The sequence below is a fragment of the Achroia grisella genome, unplaced genomic scaffold (genome assembly GCF_030625045.1).
Source record: "Achroia grisella isolate CSIRO2021 unplaced genomic scaffold, CSIRO_AGI_Agris_v1 utg1174, whole genome shotgun sequence".
Taxonomy (NCBI): Eukaryota; Metazoa; Arthropoda; class Insecta; order Lepidoptera; family Pyralidae; genus Achroia; species Achroia grisella.
Genome location: NW_026712590.1, coordinates 141661 through 153854, shown reverse-complemented (window position 1 = coordinate 153854; position 12194 = coordinate 141661). Strand labels below are relative to the sequence as shown.

At 30.4% G+C, this 12194-nt stretch overlaps 2 protein-coding genes across 2 annotated transcripts in view; both read left to right on the top strand.

Moving 5' to 3' along the window:
* Window positions 1-10626, top strand: part of LOC131851275 (tyrosine-protein phosphatase 69D) — a 37424-nt gene extending 26798 nt beyond the window's left edge. Inside the window, exons 25-27 of the mRNA XM_059201757.1 lie at window positions 258-393; window positions 1384-1478; window positions 10554-10626. Coding sequence (XP_059057740.1) covers window positions 258-393; window positions 1384-1455 — 208 coding nt within the window. The 3' untranslated portion in view covers window positions 1456-1478; window positions 10554-10626. The remainder of the gene's footprint in view (window positions 1-257; window positions 394-1383; window positions 1479-10553) is intronic.
* On the top strand, window positions 6221-12090 carry LOC131851540 (uncharacterized). The gene is made up of 5 exons (XM_059202050.1): window positions 6221-6253; window positions 7596-7696; window positions 10554-10723; window positions 11068-11246; window positions 11626-12090. Exons 1-5 carry the CDS (start codon window positions 6221-6223, stop codon window positions 12088-12090), a joined length of 948 nt encoding a protein of 315 aa, XP_059058033.1.
* The last annotated feature ends 104 nt before the right edge of the window (window positions 12091-12194 follow it).

The following is a 12194-nucleotide window of genomic DNA, read 5'->3' as shown; positions in this document are numbered from 1 at the left end:
CAAATCTGCAGATTTTGCCATGTTGAAGAGGAAACGGAAAGCAGTCTTGTGTTAAACTGATTGTTGATATTTGTTTTCATTTATCTACAATTACATAGTTTTTTACAATCACCATAATAACCAACCGATAAAACCATAATACTCCCCAACACCGGTCTATATTAACACTCAATCGGATGAGATTTATAATGGTGTAATGTGCCGCGTGTGAGTGGTGGAGTGCTACAGCACTACAAGTGAGCGTGCGCGTGTTGCAGGCTGGGCACGGAGCGGTCGGCGCTGTTCGTGGCGCTGTGCGTGCTCATCCGGCAGCTGCGCGTCGAGCGCCGCGTCGACGTCAACTGCGTCGCCAGGAAGGTGCGCTCGCAGCGCGCGCGCACTGTCAACACATTCGTGAGTACCGCCCACACCACAATCGCCACCACATGTTTAGGTTCCTTAAGTCTCGGCACGAGTGACACCCCTGCTGTTTCAGATGAGAATATAAATTTAATGTCAACTTAGTTAGACTCAAACCAGCATTATAAATTTGATTTAATATTTTTTTATTTATTATTCTTTATTGCACCATAATAACAAAAAAAAACATATATACAAAAGAAAACAATATTTAGTATATGGGTACATAGGGTTATCGCTTATGCGATCTCTTCCAGACAACTTTTGGTAGAGGAGAAAAGACAGAAGGTGGTGGATGGCGAATGATGGAGTAGAAGAAGCATTAATAATATTAATATATAAAATAATACATATTATAAACATATACATTCTACATAATATATAAATAAATATTCTTTTTTATTGCATGTTATGCGTATAAAATAAAGATATTTCCTTTTATTTATTTATAAAGTTACATGTTCTCTGTGAGTGTTACAGTGCACTCACCAAGGAATAAACGCACACAATTCATACATTAATAGTAATAATAATTATAACAACAATAAAAGTAATCTTAAAAAAAATTTAAAACAACAACTATACAAATTACAATGACAATAGTAATCTAGAAACGAATACTCTAATACTGTGACCCAACAAAATTTATTATATATAATACTGGCTGTCTCACAAATATAAACTTGTTAATCGTAGCTGTACAGCCATCAGCATTTTACACCGCTCTGCGTCCATATAACGCCCACACATACCATTTTCCCTTCAGTACACCAAGTACTCGCAAGCAAGCATCAGTCCACACTCAATCATCGTGTACTCAATAAAGTCGGAAAGCAGCCCGGACTTATCATTTATACATCGTAGCATCCAGATTGTGTGGTTCACAGCAGACTCATATTAGTTTTTCATTTTTTCAGTATATAAATAACAAATAGAATATTAGTATAGATAAAGTATCTCACAATGAATGTTTTCTATTCACAGTTACAGTATGAATTCTTACACCGTGCCATACTCAACTACGCGGAGCTTCACAACTTATTAGAAGACAGTTAAATGGCCATCGCACCGCGGGAATGGTATGGACCACATCGTTTCACTGTTGTTAATCTATCCCGATTACGTATAGAGTGATTGCTAATTTATAGCAATTCGAATTAGTATTCTCAAGACTGGCTTGAAATTACTATTTATTTGACGTTAGAATGAAATATTTCTACGTTTAGGAATATATAAAAATATATTTCTTTTTTTTGTAAAAATACCTTGTACCGTTTAATGGTATTTATTTGCTCATTGTAAATATGAAAGTAAATTTGTATTAAATACTAGCGTCTCGCCCCGACTTCGACCTTCTGGTTATTTAGAATTATAGTAGGTATATATCTTTATTTTAATTAATTTTGAACCCGCCTGTTTGACCTTGTAATCTGATAAGATTATTTGTCAGTTCCAACGACGACTTATTAAAATATAGATATTTTCACTTCTATGTTTTCTGTAATGCATATTAATATACTTAATTGAGATGGGTCCATATTACTCCAAGAGAATAGAGCTGTTTACAAGATATTTAATCATATACGAAAACCCTTGAGATAGAATACGTTCTACATTTTTGATTTTAGAATTTAATTATAGAAAAATAATTTAAAAAAATCGGTTTAATAATCGAATGTTTATCTCAATTATCGAGTATGTTCCATCTCTTTTCGTTTTAGAATCGCTTTAACTCGAGAAATACTAATTCGATTGTAAACTTATAGTTTTCGTACATAATCGTATGAGTTACTTGACAACTATTCGATTAACATCAACACTCCGATTATTCTGCGTAATCGCCTATCGATATCGAATTGAAATAAATGGGAAAACTGTCGTAATATATCGGCCTATATATACCATTGTTTATAAAAGCAGTAGATGGTGTAAATACTGTTTGAAAACTATGTTTCTGTCATTCGGATTCATCAAATAATTAAACATATTAAACGATGTTACTTATAAAAATCTAATATATGTACTAATACCATTTCAAAAGCATATTATTATTATATTGAAGGAAATATTTTTCAAACGCTAAAACAAAAAAATTTAATGTATTTTTTACCGAATGACAAAGAAACAATTATGTAGTATCTATGATTTTAAAGGTACAATTTATTTGTACGAACTTATAATGCTCAAATAAGTTAATGCACACACTAACAATGATTATATGTAATGATAAGTTCCGCATCTCTACATGAAACTGTATACAAGTAAGAACGAAACATCCATATAAATAGCCATATAGTGTTAGCTATTTATATACATATATATGGTGCTACTAAACAGCGGACGGCCTCAGTGGTCTAACGGTTTAGCACACTGCCTTACTTCTAATGGTCGCGGGTTCGATTCCTCACACGATGCAAACATTTGCATTTATTAGTATGATTGTTTATGTGTAATATTTTTTTTATACAATTTATAGTATTCCGTTTTGTGATTAAATAACGGTTGTTGACGCATCGGTCATGGTATGCAATTAAACAGTATTTTATTTTGTATGGTATATTTTTTTATAGATATTTCTTTATTATCGTAATATATATGACGAACCCTACAGCCTGTAGCAGGGAATGAAACTAATTTGGTAGCACCCTATACATTATATTTGTCTTGTTTACAAAGCCAAGTGTAGTTATTACAATTAATTGTAATCAGTTAGTTGGTTAAGCTTAACCTAAGTTAGGTTAAACAACATGCATACGTAATGTACATTTTGAAACATGTCCCAAACTGAATTTAACAAAATTGTATTAAGTAGTGCCCACGCACTTTTATAGTATAAGATTCATTCTTTTATCTACGTCTCGAGAGATTTTATAAACCTCGACACAAAAACACAGGTGTTATGTTTGACGTATCTAATCGAAAGAACCGTTTATGATACGTTGTTTTTGTATGAAAACTGACGGGATCGAAATTGTTTTAGCTGCAATTTATGAAATCTGTTCAGGTATGTCAAGGTCATCAGATCTTGTTAATTCCGATAAAGATAGACGCATATTGGTTATTTTGATTTTGGAGTATTTTTGTGTCGGGGATTAATTAAAAAAAGTATTTTGATTTGTCAGTGTGTGCGTTTTAACGTGACGCCGATTGAAGCTAATGTTATCGAATATATCACACAAGTCTAGTGTTAAGTCTAGTTTTTGTACGTGTTTTTCTACGCATTTATTTTGCTAGTTGAATGTATTAATTGAGTTTGGTACTAAAATGTACTATGACGAAATTATTAATGAATCAAATTTATAGTAATAAAAAAAATTAAGTATTAAAATTATGTTCCTTTGCTCTAAAATTCGTTACTTAATTTTTAAAAAAGTAAATATAATTTCGAGCGTTCTTCTTCTTAGAGGTATTTTAATCTTGACAATTATGTAAGGGGATTTTTGTCCCAAGTATAATATTATTTTTTAAATTAGGATCTATTTATATAAATCGGATCTGAAATGTTGTTCTCTAATCTAAATAAACTTAGAGTTACGTTAGATTATGTATACTGTTAGGAACTAACAATTAACATACTATGATAGTATAAATATTAAACTGCCATTCTCTAAAATTATCACAAACAAATATAATAATTATAATAAAGTATAGGGATAGGTATAGAGAATGATTTTTCAGAATTGACCCCCCATTAATAGTACCATACTCAATAATAATGTGATCTTTATTCTGATATCTCAAACTTGTAGATAAGTATATATATTTCGTAATAGATGCTTTGTCTTCGTTCTATTATAGTGAAGTAAAAGAGACAGGTGACTGAATAAAAACTCTTCTTTGTAAGTGCTTTTAACCTATAACGGTTCGCTATTATTTGGAACCTCGTTAAGATTATTTGTTAGTTAATTAATAAAGTTAATGAATATCAGTTAACTTCATTAATTAATTTAATCTATTCGACGTTTATGTACAAATGAGTGAATATTCGAGTATAAGTTTTTTATAACCGTAGTTTATAGATAGGTTGTATGGAAATCCGCTTAGCCTTTTCAACATGTTTCTGCTACAACTGTAATCTCATTACATCGTGCGAAAAAATTTGAGTAATACAGTATAGTAAGTTTTGTAAAATGACCACTTTATGTGAAATTAGATTAGATTAATTTTTTGGGTAATAATATTTTTTCCATTGCATTCATTTGAGGAAACAATATTTGGGTCCTGAGAGCGAGTAGACCTCTTTAATCGCATGATGTAATAGAATTCTTATACAATGCTTCAATACTTGTATAAGTTTTTCGAATCATCCCTTAGAAAGGTGAAGTTTGCATTCGACTTACTTATGCAAGTCCTAGCCTAGCGGTAGTTCTGTCTATATTTTAAGTAAGATTTTAAAATAATTATAGTCTGGTATGAATACTTCTTGGTCGACTTAACTTGATACTCCGCGTTGGTGACGGAATGTATGTAATGCACATGACAAGCCGGTTTTTTTAAGGATAGAAACGGCATAATGCACCCTTGCATTAACGGTATACACTGGCCCCAGTAGAGGATGATTGGATGAGCAGCAAATTAATTGACCATTGATTATAGTGGTGTATCGTCGAAAAATAAGCCTGAAATTTTGTGTGTACGATGAAACAGCCATATCGAAAGCCTGGAAAGTAACGTTCGTAAACCGAATTTATATAATTTTACCAACATTTTTTGTAATTTTAATAAATAAATATTTTTCATAATAAGTAAGCAGGTTAAACTAACAAGGCGGCTCGTGGAAACGAAAAGTGGAATGGCCTTTAACGTCAAGTTTAGTCGATCCAAATGTAAATACCAAAAGAAATCGTGTCCAAAGAGGTGTAGACGTTAAATATCATGGAGTAAATATAATTTTTTAAATTATTTATTTTGATAATAATGAACAAAGATGGCCATATAGTGCATTTGTAACCGATTTAAGTTATTGTAATGTAATGTTAGGGATTAACGAATGTGAATCGGTGTTTAGAGCGGTTCTTAAAAGAACCATAAAGATCAGTAAGGCCAAAAAAAAAAGAAAAATATACCCCAATGTTAGCACAAATTTTTAATAAAGGTGCGTGCATACATATTGTAAATACTCCGTAAGTTGTAATAAGATGCATGACGTAGTTTCGTTTTATCAACAAGCACAGCGCTTTAACGCGCTTTTTTTGATATATTTACTATTGGTTAATGTATGTTTTTTGTATGAACAGGACTAGACCAGTATTGTCTTGTCAATGTACGACTGTCTACGTAGGTATATTTATTAATTAAGCTATGTAATTAGATTTTGTATGAGCTAAACAAAATATACAATATGTTAATGATGCTAATATGGATGGGTCATGCATTTTTTTCTAAACTGTGCTGTTCATTGTATTTTTTATGTCTCTAATCTATGAAAACAATTATAATTTTAGAATCAGTAATAAATTTAAATTGCCTATCAATTATTAATACAAACAAACTAACAAATATTGATATTTGTATACTAGCTGCGCGCCCCGACTTCGCATGGACGCACTAATGAAGAAAACGAGAATGTAATATGAACACTATATTTTCGTATACGATACGGCTATGAAAAAAAAAGGCAAATTATATATATATTTTTTACATAATGTTTGCACTTTTCCGTAGGATTTTATAAATATTTTCTTTCCTATAAACATTATTCTAACAATTACATGATAAAGAAAGAATTATTTATACAGGTGTAGCTGTTCTGAAGTCCTACAATCATTCTGCAATTGTTTTTTAAAATATAAATAAATTAGATGTTGAACAGCACAGTGTAATGAGGCACGCAGAGTACAGTACGCATTTACCAGTCAGTACTCTCTAAATAAAGCTTGCGTTAATGGGACTTGCATATAATTCCGAAACATTAACTTAGATGATTTTTGTTTGAATCTCTCTTTAATCTATATAGCCCAAGTCTTTTAGTTGGAAAGCAATAAAAAATCCAGTATTATAGGAGTGATATTATACTGACATATAATATGTAGTTAGCCGCCCTGACCTCAAACTGATTTCATTTTATTTACTTGTAAAAAAAATATTGCTTAAAATAACAATGCATAATATTCAATGGGGTCATTAATTTAATCCAAACAAAACCAAATTAGTTTATAAATAAAAAAAAAGCGAAAAACAGTCTCTTTAAATGAGAGCGTAAACCGTAAACGCAAACGCCAATGTCATAGATAATATCAACTTTATACATTGCCATAACAAAAATGGGGGAATCACACATTTTATTTTCATTTTTACAGTTGTTAGCAATTGTACACAGTATACAAGCGGGTTATTTACTATGATAATATTATTTATATCCCATAAATAATCCCGAGTCTGACCAGAATGTTTGTAATAGACTCTATATATCGATTATACAATGTATACAAATTTGTAGATTACTTATAGAAGCGTGGACAAATTTGTATATAGATACAAATTTGTCCACGCTTACAGAACTCCTTTCTCTTCGTTTCCAAGGATATATTTAAACTAAACTGTTTTTTTTAGCCTATGTCCAGCAGTGGACGTCTTCCGGGCTGCGATGATGATGATGACGATGAAACTGTTTTAGATATTATTGTACTTTTCATATGCCCATTTTTCATTTACTTATCACATCATCAAGCTTATACATATGCAAGTCCTAGGAGTGACTGATTCCGTATGTATTTTAGCTTTTTGTAACAATATAAAGATTAATGTAGGAATGTTACAATGTTTTTTATAAAAAAATTCGAAACTAAGTTAGGTTAGGTCAAATTTTGTGACGTTAAGTGTAATTCGAAATGAGTGCAATATATTATGACGTGACATTGACCTATACACTCTTTATATACAAAAGTTTTTTAGATGTAATTAAAAAAGAAATAACATTAATGACTAATTTGTAATTGTCATCAAGAACAGATCTAGAAAATTTTTAAATTTCATATTTATAGATATTAAATACATTTTCAAAGTTACATTACATTTCACTCATTCCGGTTTGACACTAATAAAATTCTAGATACGTACTGTGAACCGTTTTTGTTTAAAGAAATGAACAACAAGTGATGCTAATATTTTTATACTTGCGTACCTTACTCTACGCCACAAAAATGACTTCACAGTTCGTTTTTTTTGCAATAACAAAAGCACAAATGCGGTATTAGGCCGGTAATATACAGTCGATTGGTCTAATCGCTTTGATCGCCGCATCTGGTTGCCCAGAAAAGGCGATTACTAAATACCAACTACTGAATGTTCCGAACATGTTAGTCGCATTCGTGCAAACTAATGATTAACCTATTGTATGTTACCAGCCTTGGCATACTAATTTAGTTGTTTCAACTAAAATGGTGTGTCAAATATCCAGTAGCTTTCGCAGTAGAACGCTTACATGACTGACGATCTCTTTCATATGGGGATCGGACATAACTTGTTATATTTTTATTTTCATCACGTCATACCTTGTAACACATAAAACACAATCAGTGTATTGAAATTGTTTCAGTATTTTAAACCAATAATCGGGATTTCTATGCAAAATAAATTCTATGAATTTGTTTTGAAGCTATTTCAATTTTCATTGTGTGTAACCGGCAGATTTACTACTCATAATAAATTATTGAATATTAACAATACAGTGTAATTTATGTAATAAATATAATAATAGTAGCATCAGCTGAAACTTATCAGCCTTTATTTTTTACAATATGTGTTTTATATTTATGATATAAAATAATGCATAATAGAATTATGGACAATATTATTATAAAATTAATAAGAAAATAAGGTTTTTTTTTTATATGTAGCGCTATAATCCATATCAATATTAAATTAAATTTTGTTTCAGTTTTTAATTTTGACAATCTACAAAATTTACAAAATACAATAATAATAGAAACGTGAGTTTGTATTGGTATAACTCATCATTTATAAGTATTTTAAATTCAAATCTATAAAAAAACTCGTGTTATTTGTGTTACAAAGATATGAAGTAATTACGCAAAATTGATATTTTGTTACTGACAAAGTGATAAAACATTATAAAATGTTTTCTCATAGTTATTGCTTATTTTGTAAATATTATTCGTAAGTAACCGCATCGCCTTTGAATGTATTTCTTTATTTATAATAATTTTCGTACGTAAGTATTGGCATTTGTAAAACTGAAAATTATAATTTTATTATTTTAATAATTTTGTAAATAAATACGCATGTAATACAATATTTTTGAAAATATACCACTATTTAGAAGGTTCTTGTTTAATTTATCTCTCGTAACTAACAATGATCTATGAACTTTGTCATTTACGTGGGATGATATAGTAAGCCATAATTTGTTACCACTTTTCTTATCTTTATGCCGTAGACGTTTAGGAGACAAACTACATGATACAAACGGAAGTAATATCGAAATAAAGTTAGCCAAGTTATCAAGCAGCATGATAATAGTAGCACTCAATCTTTTTAAGAAGACTCGTTCCTCACAGGACTTGGTTGATGGACTATTACTTCTAGCGTTGAAGTTTATAGTCCCCTTTAGAACCAAATCCTCCATGATATCAGTGCATTCATACACAAAAAATATTGTAGTAATTTTTAATAGAACCTACTGCTTCCTAACCAAAAGACTGATGGTACTTAGTGTTATAGTCTGCTTAGTATATTATGCCAAAGACTGATTTTTTAATCGTTGATTTACCTAATTTAATATTGACGTTTAGATTGTTACGAATAACATCGATTAGCTGATAAGTATTGGTAGTAATGTGGACTAATAAACCAATATCATACTGACTTCCATACGATTCCTCCTTGAAACCATCCTAATAATTTCCTGGTGAATATTTCGATGTGCTAACTACTGCTAACTGACTTGACCCTATGCTTATCTTACCATCCTCGACTAGTGACCCGCCAGCGTAAACAGCACAAGCGGGTGCACCATTCCATTATCATCAATAAAAAAATACCAAACATCTGGCACGTGTTGTCAGAAGCGTAAAACTTTGTAATAAAAAAAAAGGTATAAGTTGTCATGTTATTACCTTTCGTACATTCCATCCATTCAGTCATTCATAATAAACATTTCATTCACTTATTACAAAATTTAGATTGTTTGTTAATAATATTTTTATTAAAGTAACTTACATAAACACGAAAAATTACAAATAATATTCATTACATTATAATAGTACTATCACTTTAATTTCATTAGTAATAAGTTAAGATCGTACTTATATAAATATAAGAAGTGTCCGTGTTATAGTTTGTATTCATTATAATAATATAAATGAATTAAAAATACAGAGAATAATACCAATAAGATAAATAATAACACAACATATAGTACTGTATTAAAAGAATTATCTCATCATCATCATCATGGTTAATTATTGTTGCGTATTTGGTTGCGGACGTAACAGCCGGCATAGTAAGCATTTAAAATATTACAGCTTACCAAAGGAAAGAGAGCGGTAAGGAACAGTTACTTACTCATTATAGTTGAAAACGAAGAGCAATTATGTTCCTAATTAATTCTTGTACATTTTCTTACACCATTCGCAAAATATTAAATAAGCTAGCAGTGCATGTAAAGCTAAATTAATGAAATAATGCATTGTTGTCACAAAATAAACTTCGATGGCCAATAAGCCAGTAATTTCACTGTTTTTTTTTTCTGTTTGCTCATTTGCAGAAATAAGCATTATTGATTTATTTATATGATTTGAATAACATGATAATGATAACAGTTAGATGAATAGCACTATATATGTTACAAAATACATTATATCTTTGCCTCACTATTCTTGAGGACTTTATCTTATATTCCATACCCTACAATATTTATTTACTTATTACATCTTTAATGCACAAACACAAAAATAAAGGTGCATGTGGTGGACACCATAAGGTATTTTCTCCCAGTCGACCTTAGGGCAAACAGAGATTAGTGGGTGGTGCATTTAAGTAAATAACATGAAATAAAAATATTAAATGGAAGTAGATTTAATAAATTGAAATATATATATCCAAATACATACTTAAAAATATATATTCACAAAATATATATAATATAAAAAAACCTTTATAAAATAAAAAATTATATGTATATATTTTTTTAGTCAAGTGGCATGGCTCAAGGCAGCAGGCAGAGAGGATCTTATTGAGAAAAGTCAAAACCGAGTAGCGTACCGCTTTTGCTCTCGCCATTTTCCCCCTTCAAGTGTAAAAAACAAGCTTTTAAGTTCAGATGCTGTACCCAATAAATGTTTACCAGGGTCTAAAGATGAAGGTAAAGTGCTGTATGTCTAATAATAGTAATTAAGTGTCACAGTAATAAGTATTACTGTAGTGATTTAAGATATAGAAAACTAAAAAGAGGCCAGTATTTTCTTTTTAAAAAATAATGAGATTGAAAGTACACGATCTTATTATTTTTTAAAAAGAAAATACTGGCCACTTATAACTAGTTTTCTGTAGCAGAAAGAATGTTTGAAATTGATAAAGCATTTTTATTTCATTTAACATAAAGTTTAAATAATAACAATATTTAATACTATGGTCATTAAAAATTATATTTTATTTTTAATAAAAATAAATTATATTGTGCATTGAATAAACAATGATCAATTGCAGATGACTCAGATGATATAGAGGTACATCAAGATATAGTCTGTAATAGCTGCAGCAATTTGATTCTTGGGTTCCGATACAAGTGTGTCACTTGTGTTGACTATGATTTGTGTTCCAAGTGTGAGATGCTAGAAACACATCCTGAACACTACATGTTGCGGATATCTAAACCACTGAAATATGTAAGTTGATGGTCGCAGTGATCTATCAGTTTAGCCACTTTTCTGCTAATGGTTTCAGGTTCAATACAGTACAAGCATTAGTATTCATGAGTATGACAGATTGTATCTGTTTCGGTTTTTTGTATGTATATTATATATGTATTTCTTAAAAAGTAATTTTATAAAAAATGTATCTAATGATTTTTGTTAGTTGTCTAGTGCCAATAACACAAGTACTGCTTAGCTTAGAACTAGATGGCACTTTGTAAATTGTCTTGTGATATTATTATTATTTGGATCAATGTAAATTCATACTCTTAAGTTCAAATTCCTTTCATCATTCAGGTTCTCAAATAAAATACTTCAGAGGTTTTATTGTCAAATATAATCTTAATTTCAGGGACTAGCAGACAATTTGGTTAAGAAATGGCAAGAATTCTTTAAATCTAAACATATTGTCCCCAAATCTAATATGGCCAGTGGCTCAAATAGTGATAATGACACTAGTGATGATGAACCAATCACAAAATATGTAAAACATTATGATAGTGGCATTGACCTATCAGAGGACACTAAAGAGAGAATTAGAAAGGAGGTTACTAGAGTTCTGAATATAAAACCAGATACAAAGTCGAAAAAGAACGCAAAAAAGAGAAAAGATAGCAATACAACTAGAAAGAGAGGCGGAGAGGATACCGATAAGCAAAGTAAGAGACAGAAAAGTAAAGATGATGATGTTCAATGTGAAGAAAGCAAATCACATGTTGATATTCCTGAAATGGTCTTTGCTGATGTCAATGAACAAGTGGTGTATGTTAAAAACGAAACACCTCTGTCACTGGAAACACCTATGAATGGTTTGTAATATTATAACAGTGTATTGTTTTTCATTCATTCTCCACCCAGCTTTTGAGTCAGGGATAGAATGTTTAAATATGTCTAGACAAGAGAAGGGGGAAGTTTTTCTTC

Excerpts from the sequence above, each read along its gene's own strand:
- LOC131851540 (XM_059202050.1), top strand. The coding sequence starts at position 6,221 with ATGAGGCACGCAGAGTACAGTACGCATTTACCA. Across the intron at positions 7,697-10,553 it reads CTACTGAATGTTCCGAACAT|TCAAGTGGCATGGCTCAAGG; the intron begins GTTAGTCGCATT and ends ATATTTTTTTAG. Across the intron at positions 10,724-11,067 it reads ACCAGGGTCTAAAGATGAAG|ATGACTCAGATGATATAGAG; the intron begins GTAAAGTGCTGT and ends GATCAATTGCAG.